Source organism: Suillus plorans, assembly GCF_016647745.1.
Source record: "Suillus plorans strain S12 chromosome Unknown HD556scaffold_36, whole genome shotgun sequence".
Taxonomy (NCBI): domain Eukaryota; kingdom Fungi; phylum Basidiomycota; class Agaricomycetes; order Boletales; family Suillaceae; genus Suillus; species Suillus plorans.
The window spans coordinates 358,026-368,134 of record NW_024537420.1 but is presented as its reverse complement, the minus strand read 5'-3'; the positions used below and the strand labels follow the sequence as shown (position 1 = coordinate 368,134).

General features: G+C 44.1%; 4 protein-coding genes across 4 annotated transcripts; all 4 read left to right on the top strand.

Annotated features, from left to right (window-relative positions):
- Nucleotides 1–1,185: 1,185 nt before the first annotated feature.
- HD556DRAFT_1197662 (uncharacterized protein) lies at nucleotides 1,186–1,350 on the top strand (the record flags this gene model as incomplete). The annotated part of the gene is made up of 1 exon (XM_041296312.1): nucleotides 1,186–1,350. A coding segment is annotated over one exon (165 nt), but the record flags the coding sequence as incomplete, so codon positions are not given.
- Nucleotides 1,351–1,371: 21 nt separating this feature from the next.
- Nucleotides 1,372–1,560, top strand: HD556DRAFT_1198969 (uncharacterized protein; the record flags this gene model as incomplete). Its single annotated transcript, XM_041296339.1, has 1 exon — nucleotides 1,372–1,560. A coding segment is annotated over one exon (189 nt), but the record flags the coding sequence as incomplete, so codon positions are not given.
- An 846-nt stretch (nucleotides 1,561–2,406) lies between these two features.
- Nucleotides 2,407–2,736, top strand: HD556DRAFT_1220599 (uncharacterized protein; the record flags this gene model as incomplete). Its single annotated transcript, XM_041296795.1, has 1 exon — nucleotides 2,407–2,736. A coding segment is annotated over one exon (330 nt), but the record flags the coding sequence as incomplete, so codon positions are not given.
- Nucleotides 2,737–7,833: 5,097 nt separating this feature from the next.
- Nucleotides 7,834–8,789, top strand: HD556DRAFT_1309324 (uncharacterized protein; the record flags this gene model as incomplete). Its single annotated transcript, XM_041300261.1, has 3 exons — nucleotides 7,834–7,950; nucleotides 8,032–8,175; nucleotides 8,256–8,789. 3 exons carry the CDS (start codon nucleotides 7,834–7,836, stop codon nucleotides 8,787–8,789), a joined length of 795 nt encoding a protein of 264 aa, XP_041159123.1.
- Between the last annotated feature and the right edge of the window lie 1,320 nt (nucleotides 8,790–10,109).

The window sequence follows — 10,109 nt, the reverse complement described above, 5'->3', positions numbered from 1 at the left end:
GAGCTCGCCATTGGAGAACAACTGCGTGAGCAAGACCAAAAGATGAAGGCTGAATTTGTTGACCGTTTCCCAACAGATCCTACAGCCTTGCCACGGTGGGTGAATGATTTCTGAAAGTTGAATCTGAACACGGTGCCAGACAACCACCCATTACCGCTGTAGAGACTGACATCTCTGTGGCCCCGTAGAGGTCTAATTTCTGATGGATGTATTAATGCTAATCATTACCCGAATCATTCCCTATCCTATCCGACTCAATACACACCAAACCCGAAAATCATCGGACATCAGACATCGCACTTCGCACTTCGGACATCGGACATGCGCTACTACTTTCGCCTATATGGTTCCGGACTTCTACATATCTACATAAATATTGGACTCCCCATAGCATCATTATCATCCAAGTAGAGGAGAGCCGTTCTCTGATGCTTAGGGGTCAAACCCGATATTTCGTAGTTCTTAGTTGACATTGCAAATATCATCGTTCCTTCACCGCCCATATCCGTCATTGTTATTATTGTGCACACCTCTCGCTTTCCCGACGCTCGCTATCGCGTTACTATTAGTTTCCAATACCCCAAACCCGAACCCAATAACCTGAAACCCCAAAAACATCGGACCCGATGCTTTTGCATTGGACATCGTAATTATACCTTCGGACATTGTTTCCCACACTCGGACTATTGACCCCACATCACTCACTGACCCCCAAAACTATTCCCAGACTGCAGACCCCTGGATTGAATGCACTTGTCTCACCAAGTATCGCAGACTAGGCAGTGCAAGACCACAACATAAAGATATCAGTTTGGAGCCATCTTTGTATAGCACCACTCTGTGTTGTATTCCTACACCGCGCATCGATAGAATCCTGTGCGAAGGGTAAAGGTTTCGGCAAAATTGATATGACTAATTCATGTTTTTTTTCAAATGAAGGTTCATCCGGATGACATGAAATACCTGGCAGTACACACACCTTGGGGACTGTATGAATGGACTGTGATGCCGATGGGGGTCAGAAATGCACCCACAGCACACCAAAGGTGCATGTCAACCACGCTCAGACACTTCATAGGGAAGATATGCCACGTCTACCTCAATGATATCATTATTTGGTCGCAGACTTTGGAGGAACACGAGTGCAACATCCACGAGGTACTGACAGCACTGTGAAATACTTATCTGTTCTGCTCCCCAAAGAAGACAAGCCTGTTCAACATGGAGGTGGACTTCTTAGGACACCACATATCTGCACAAGGAATCGAGCCAGATAAATCGAAGGTTGCAAGGATACTTGACTGGCCGATACCCCAGCGGGCAAATGATGTCTGTGCCTTCCTGGGACTGGTAAGGTACCTTGCAAACCACTTACCATCATTAGCAGATTATGCACGGATCCTGACACAACTGACTATGAAAGCGGCAGACCATGCCTTCCAGGCCATCAAAGACCTCGTGACGAGCCCACAATGCCTTACCACAATAGACCATGACAATCTGGGAAACAACAAAATCTTTGTAATGTGCGACACTTCGGACTTTCAGACAGGTGCTGTACTGTCGTGGGGTGAGACTTGGGAATCTGCAAGACCGGTAGCATTTGATTCTGCACAACTCCAGGACGCAGAATTGAATTATCCTGTACATGAGAAAGAGCTTCTTGCAATCATCAGGGCACTGAAGAAATGGCAGGTTGAGTTGCTGGGCAGTCCTGTACAGGTTTACACCAACCACAAGCTGCTGTACGTGGCAGACTGCCTCGTCATCCCGAGGGTAAATCCTCTGTGGGAACAACTGTTTCACCTCGCACACAACACTTCAGGCCACTTCTGGGGTGACAAGACGTATGCAGCACTATGCGCCTCATACTATTGGCCAAACATGTGCAAGGACCTGTTGGAGTCCTACATCCCAGGATGCATTGACTGCATGTGTAACAAATCCTTAACAACGTCAATAGCAGGTGTGCTTCATCCACTGCCTATGCCTGAGTCTTGTGGAGACTCGGTCGCAATTGACTTCATAGGACCCCTTCCTGAGGACGAGGGATACAACATGATCATGGCAATCACAGACAGGCTCAACACTGATATCAGGATACTGCCTTGTTGGGACACATTGACAGCGGACCAATTTGCAATAATGTTCTTCGACCACTGGTATTGTGAAAACGGACTCCCACTGGACGTCATCTCCGATCATGATAAGCTGTTTCTTTCGCGCTTTTGGAAAATGTTGCACAAACTAACTGGGATTAAACTTAAGATGTCATCATCCTACCACCCCCAAACAGATGGTGCAAGCGAAAGGACAAGCAAGACCATCAACCAGTGCATCCGCTTTCACGTCAAACGGAACCAGAAGGGGTGGGTAAGGGCACTGCCCCACATACACTTCCATGTCATGAGCTCTGTCAACGCAAGTACCGGATTCACGCTGTTCCAGCTACACCTCAGGCGTGTTCCACGGACAATACCACCTGTCTCAAACTCAACGGACACCACAACAGGAGAGGGTCTCGATGACAAAGGCGCATGCGAGTTGATTTTGCGGCTGGAGAACAACATGATGGAGGCACAGGACAATCTTCTTGCTGCCAAAGCAGCTCAAGCTACGCAGGTCAACACACACCGTGCGCTGGAACTTGGGTTGAAGGCTGGAGACAAGGTGATGTTATCGACGAAGCACAGGAGGAGAGACTACATTATGAAAGGAGACAAACATGTTGCCAAGTTCATGCCGAGGTATGATGGGCCATATATCGTGTTAGAGGCACATCCAGAAACATCAATGTACACGTTGGACCTGCCCAATTCCCCAAACATATTCCCTATGTTTCACGCTTCTCAACTAAAACCCATCCACGTGAACGATCCCGCCCTATTCCCCTCACACGAGTTCCCTCGGCCAGGACCCGTCATCATGGAAGACGGTCAGCTAGAAAACTTCATCAAATGAATCATTGACGAGAAGAAGGTGGAGTGAGGAAAGAGATACCTGGTTAGATGGGTCGGATACGGTGCGGACGAAGACGAGTGGCTACCCAGACGCAACCTTGAAGACTGTGAGGTGCTGGACACCTGGGAGAAAGATCAAAACTCTTCATAGGCTGGGAGGGTGTAAGTCTTGCTTACACTACATCATCAACACGTCATTGATGCGTCATCTGACACTGATTGGACACCCCGCATTGTTCACTTATATTTGTCTGGACACGTGTTAAGGTCGTACTCTTGTAGGGTCGGATCCAAAGGACTTCGGCCTCAGCTCGTACGCTGTGCCCCTTTCCCAAGTACTGTCCCTCATTTCAGAGACTAACGATGACGCGTCCGGAGGGTCGGACGAGTCTCGTAGTGTTATCCGGATGACGTCCGGATATTGGAAACGCATATAAGGCTAATCTGGACAAGTCCGAACTAGAAACAAACAGAGGATAGACTATCCGAAGTCTCAGAGATTGACAAGAGCTGATTAGACTCAAGTCCGGAAGACAGAAAGAGGACAAACTAAGATGATATTCGAACTGAGGTACTACCGGACATATACACGAGTTTATATACTAAGGGATAATGGAAGGATCAGTAAGCAAGAGTCCGAGGCTATGTACGAAGCATAAGCAAAGTTTATCAAACACTGTCTTGTCACTTAAGGGTCTTATATAAAAGTTGTGTATAATGACAACACAATTATACACGGTGAAGACTTCTTGCCAGTCCTTAAGTCCACGGTCTCCAACTTTTCTACTTCGTGGAAGGTAACGTGGTGAGTTCTTGGGAGGATTTAGTTTGTTGTCCTCTTCTTGTGTAGTCTGATACAAAGTGTTGTGGATTGTTCTGTGTTCTGGATAATTCGTTAGGTTTGTTTCAGCCTAGTAGGTCGTGTTTCAACCTATGAAAGTCTGTTTCAACTTTGTTGTCCTTAGATATGTGTCTCACTTTCCGTTGAAAGAGAGAGTCTTATGTATACACGTAAAGCTTAGAATGAGAGCTGTTCAAAAGTTATATAGTCAACCCCTGTAAGGTAGTATATAACTTTTAGAATAGAATAACGATGTGTCTTAGTCTTACTTCAAGGCACGTTGCCTGCACTTTTATTCTTACGTACTCTCACACAGTTTGAGAGAAGAATGAAAAATGGGAAGTTATATTTCATGGGTGAAAATGGGGTCCTTTTATACCTTTTGGAATCCCCTTACTAAGCATGATTCTGTCAGATGGATTGGTAAGAATGTGGCTTACAAACCAGGTGATGAATCAGCTTTTACTAATATACATTATAAATACTGTGTAATCTTACAAAGAAATTACAAAGCATGACAGAAAGGTGCTGACTCTTCTCAGGGATTGGTCATGCAGAAGCTGACAAACCAAGCCTTTGGGTGAGCTGAATCATCCTTCTTACTAAGTACATTACAAACAAAGTTCAGTGTCTTACAAAGAACTTACAAAGCATGATCAACCATGACTGAACATGTTGAGTCATGTTTAAATGTTGTTACAAAGCATGACCAATCATGACTAAACATGTTGAATCAGCTTTAATAATGTTACAAACCAGATTATTTCCCAGTCACATGATGTGATGACAAATAAAATCTGGTGGCTGAAAGAAGCCAAATAAAAGTAAACAGTCAGACATAAACAAAGAGATACAAAACTTTGACAAACAAATCTGTGGCTGAAAGAAGCCAAATAAAAATAAATAATGAGAAATAAACAGAAGGTCACATGCTCATAAAAATACAAGGTAAAATAAGTCTGAGAAATAAAATACAAGACAATGAAATAGAGGAAAAATAGAGAGGTAACTCAGTGACAGAGGGCTAGACAGTCTCTCATATCTTCCTTATTACTCTCTATATATATCTGACATGGTATGAATCACATACCATGCATGACAACGCGAGTCGGAAATGAAACATAGGTTAACAGATCAGTAAGCATAACCGAGATACCGGTGTCTTGTTACTTGAGGGTCTTATATGTTTTCATGTAAAATGCAGTGACACCACAACTACACTTTGATAAGACAAAAGCTGCCAACTCCTCAAGTACACGGTCAACGGATTTTCTACTTCTCGGTTGATAACGTGCTGTTCGTTGGAGGCAAGACTATACAGTCGGTCGTTTGGTTGAAGCAATGGACTGCTGAAATAAGATAGACAATGACTAGTATAGGTAAAATCCTATGAGAGTCACTGAAATATATTGAAGAAGGTAATGGACAGTGATATAACAAACTATCCTAAATGAGTAGGCTGAACACAAAGATACTTCAAGCTGGAAAGATGTGAGAACCTATGACTAAGCTGGACCTCAGGCTGTGGCTGAAAGGTCTTGCAAACAAAAGATGGGAATGCTGACTAAGCTTTTCCCAGACAAATCCTTGCTGATGTAATCACAACAAGAATACAACAGATCTAGACCACCTAAGGACTAGATAACTAAATACAAGTGATAGACTAGCTGGAGTCTAACAATAGTGAGTAAATACAAGACTAAGATTACCTAATCTTAGTGTAGACTAACTGAGGGAAATACTGGTCCCTTGCACTTCCTGTGACAGACAGGTGAAGTGGGAATTCTCCTCTGTGAGAGACAGATAAAGTGGAAAATCTCTTTTTTTCAGTGGAGAAGAGGCCCTCCTTTTATACATTGGCATGGGAAAGATACCTAGGTGCCAAATGAATATCTGGAATATCCTGCTCCACTTATTTGTAATTAAATATTACATGTATACTATTAAAATAAAAATAGAACTGACTCAGTCCAATCGATCTGATCACCAATATGCAAATAGTGGTGCTAGATGACAATTTGAGCAGAGAAAGAGAGTTCATGAGTCATCAGATTTGACTAAGCTTGATCTTGCCAATTTCTGAATAATCACATGTGAACTCATTATGTAAGTTTTTTCCCTAGAAGAGAAAACTAACATGATGAATGTAAACAACTCATAAATATGAAACATGGATAAACAATTGCAATCATAGACCAATGAAAAAGATTATGTAAGAAACACAGTCTTCAGACATTCAGCAAACAAAATTAAACCAGATCCTAATACAAATTACTCAAGTCTTTCTGCTTCTTTTCTTCAACTTCCTATATATCGCCTCTAAGCAAGCCTCCCATGGACAAAGCTAATAGGCTCGATTGCTGTAGGCTTTTTAGATATATGAATATGTCCATGTATGATATTCATATCATGCATGACACCGGGAGTAAAGGAACACCGAATAAAGGAATAGGCTGTGTTTAATGTTATATGAACAGGAAATGAATTAAGAAGCTTATCGTATATCGGATCAGAAATGGATCTAACGCATCGGATCGGACCGGATCTAAGGTCCGAGGTCCAGATGAGAAGCGTGGATATATGGGATATGACAACACGTATTTATACTGAATGCATACTCATGTATTAGATATCTTCTTTTGTTCTGTCTAATCTCATACGCTTTAACAATGTACCTCAGTCTGACTTGTTCTTAGTGTTTCCACTACACAAGTGGTTTCCAAAAGAGTAGATTCTAAGAAATGAGGATTCAATGATGTGCAGAGGTTCTGAAGAGCTTGCAATCAAACAGTGAGAATTCCAAGACTAAGTATGGTGGGTATGTGTTAAGACCGTGCACAAAGGGTAGGACTGATTCCAAGGGGCTTGGCTTCAGCTCGTGCGCTGCGCCCCTTACCCGAGTATGTGCCCTTAACTTCAGAATGAAGTCCGGAGAAAGTCCAGTGAAGTCCAAAGGACATCCGGAGAAGCGTGGGAAACTTTGGAAGGACTTTCCGGACGAGTGCGAGAAACTTCCGGATGAGTGTGGGAAAGTTCCGGAAATTACGATGGAGTTTCGTCCTGATGGGGATATGTGTAATGGCTACTCAGGACTTGTCCTGAGTAGAAGCAAACAGAGGAAATGCTGCAAGGACAAAGCACTTCAGTCAACCACTTGAAATGACCTCTTAGGTCTATGTGTTTGTGGCTAGCAAAGGGCCTAGTGGGTGTGTTCTAGGATGGTATTCCCAGTATTTTACCCTATGTACTGGGATGTCCTGGTCCACACTGAAGCAAGTATCTGGGCCATCCCAAGGACCTATTTTTGATCTTTCCCAATCCCAACTGGGATCACTCTAGCATGTCTCTGGGATGTCCCGGGGCATTTATTAGGAGGGCTTTCCCATCATAAATAGGGGTGATAGGGGTCCTTTTTCAGACATTTTGACAGCATAAAAATTCACAATTTGTACATTCATAGAAGGAGTAGTACTAGGTATGCAAGGCCAGTATATGCACTTCAGACAAGATTTTGATATCAGACAAAACCTGCAGGGATTTTGGCCTGAAACATCGTCCTAAACATAAGAGAAGTCTAATGAGAACTGTGATGGTGGGCGGGCACCAGCGGTGTATGACAGATTCAAATAGACAGTACACTATAGTCAAGATTGATGCATCGAGTGGACTTTATTGTATTTTATTAATTGCAATCAATAGCTATAAAAAATTACTTGTTGGCATATATAATGCTCATGAGACGCACTTTGAGACTGCTGAGGGAGTGGTGGGCAGGCGCAAAAGAGTGATAGATGACACCGAGTGCACCACTAGTCATTGAGTAGTTGAATTGTCTTGCGGGCAACATGAAATAAAATGTGGGAGCTTTACTTGCAAGTCTGTCATAAGATGACAGGGGGTGTGCGACAAAGGGGGGGTAGCACAGAGAATATGCAATAAAATGTGGGAGCTTTACTTATATCATGTCTGCTGAGCGTCATAAGGGGTGATAATGCGGAACCGCTTATTCTTTGCTTGCAATATGGTAGCAATATGGAAAATGGTTTGGCACTGTCCAAGGTTCTTCCGGCTAGTTCCATGTTACTGTTCCTGGCTGGGAATGTTGATAAAATGACAAGCCATCCTCTCGTTCATGACGGGGTGTTGCGGGTTCAACTCGAGTAGGCCATCATATACAGCTTGAGAGATGAAGTTTCCAATTTGAGGAGGCATCCTGTATTGTGTGTTCAGGAAGAGGGCATGGTCCTTGAGATGCTTGACTTTGAAGATGCTCTTCAGGTCGTGGATATCATCCTGACCATAGGGTGGCAATTGTTTGTCATCACCAATGAAGCAAATCTTTCTAATGGAGGTATGAGAGGTGAAGAGAGGAATGTAGGCGCCAATCTCAATTTGGGATGCTATCTAGAGAGGGGGGGAATAGATAGATCTGACTAGCTGGTGGCACTGTTTAGGCTCTCCCGCCTACCTCTCTAGTACTATCTGGGCCTTCCCGCCCACCCTATACACGTCATCAGGGCTCTCCCGCCTGCCATTCAATTCACAATTGGGCTCTCCCACCGACCCTATACACATCATCTGGGCTCTCCTGCCTACCATTCAATCAGCAACTGGGCCTTCCCGCCAATCCTATTAACACCATTTGGGCTCTCCCACCGACCATATATGCATCCTCTGGGCTCTCCCGCCTACCATTTGATCAGCAACTGGGCCTTCCCACCAACCCTACCAACACCATTTGGGCTCTCCCACCGACCATATACACATCCTCTGGGCTCTCCCGCCTACCATTCAATCAGCAACTGGGCCTTCCCGCCAACCCTACCAACACCATTTGGGCTCTCCCACCAACTGCATACACATCATCTGGGCTCTCCCACCTACCATTCAATCAGCAACTGGGCCTTCCCACCGACTGTATACACATCATCTGGGCTCTCCCGCCCACTCCTCTACTACTATATGGGCTCTCCCGGTTACCTCTCTAATACTGTCTGGGCTCTCCCGCTGATCATAATTATACTATTTGGGCTCTCCCGTCTACCCCTCTAATACTATCTGGGCTCTCCCGCTGACCATAATGACACTATTTGGACTCTCCCATCTACCTCTAAACTACTATCCAGGTGTTCCCGCTCACCCTAATTATGCTATTATATGCTGGCCTTGATCAGCTCTTGTAGACTTCGGAGTATGTTCAAATCACATGCATTTCAGTATTTGTATTCTACCCAAAGTGCACATATTTCTATTTACCTGAGCACAGTGAACACAAATACATCTGAATATAGAAATTGAAATCTACAACAAGCAATATTGTGTGCAAAGTACATGTTATGCTACATAATTGCTAGTGTGGTAGACTGAATAGGATGATGGGCAAAAGACTGCAAAGTTTTGATGAGATGAGCAGCATTCAGCGGCCATATACAATTTGACACATTAGAGATATTAGGACTTGTGGTGTAATGGTTAGAGTGTGTGTATGCCTGCATAGCATGTTTATGTGAGTTCGAACCCGCCAATGTTCATTTTAAATATTTGTTTTTTTTCTTCAGCAGAAAAATTGTCATATCCCGTATTCCGGACCTACATCCGATAATGTTCCCACGCCTCATCCGGACCTTCGGATGTCCTATACATGTCTCCAGTCCTCTACCCATCCGGATCCCTGCACCTCTGCACATCCACATCCGCGCATCCATGTCCAGATCCCTTTACCTCCGTACATCGGACCTCCATACCTCCGCAGCTAGCCTGCATCATTCATCCTTTGTCCTATTGCCCTAATATCATATCCCATATATCCACGCTTCTTGTCCGGACATCCGGTCCGGTCCAGTCCGATCCGATCTGATATACGATAAGCTTCCTAATTCATTTCCTGTGCATATAACGTTAACACAGCCTATTCCTCTATTCGGTATTCCTTGTCCTCGGTATCTCGGTTATACTTACTACTGGTATGCTTACTGATCCGTTAACCTATGCTTCATTTCCGACTCGCGCTTGATAACTTTGCTTATGCTTCATACATAGCCTCGGACGCTTGCTTACTGATCTTTCCGTTATTTCCTTAGTATATAAACTCTTGTATATGTCCGGTAGTTCCTCAGTCTGAATATCATATTAGTCCTCGCACTAGATCTCACTCTAAGTCCTCATATCAGTTCTAGTCTATCAACTTAGTCAATATCCATCTCGGGCCTAGGGAGAAATTCCCTAGGCCAGAGCTCCGCTTATCCGCTCATCCGCTTATCTGCTCATCCGATCCTCCGAAGTTTCCGGACGTTCGTCCGAAACTTTCC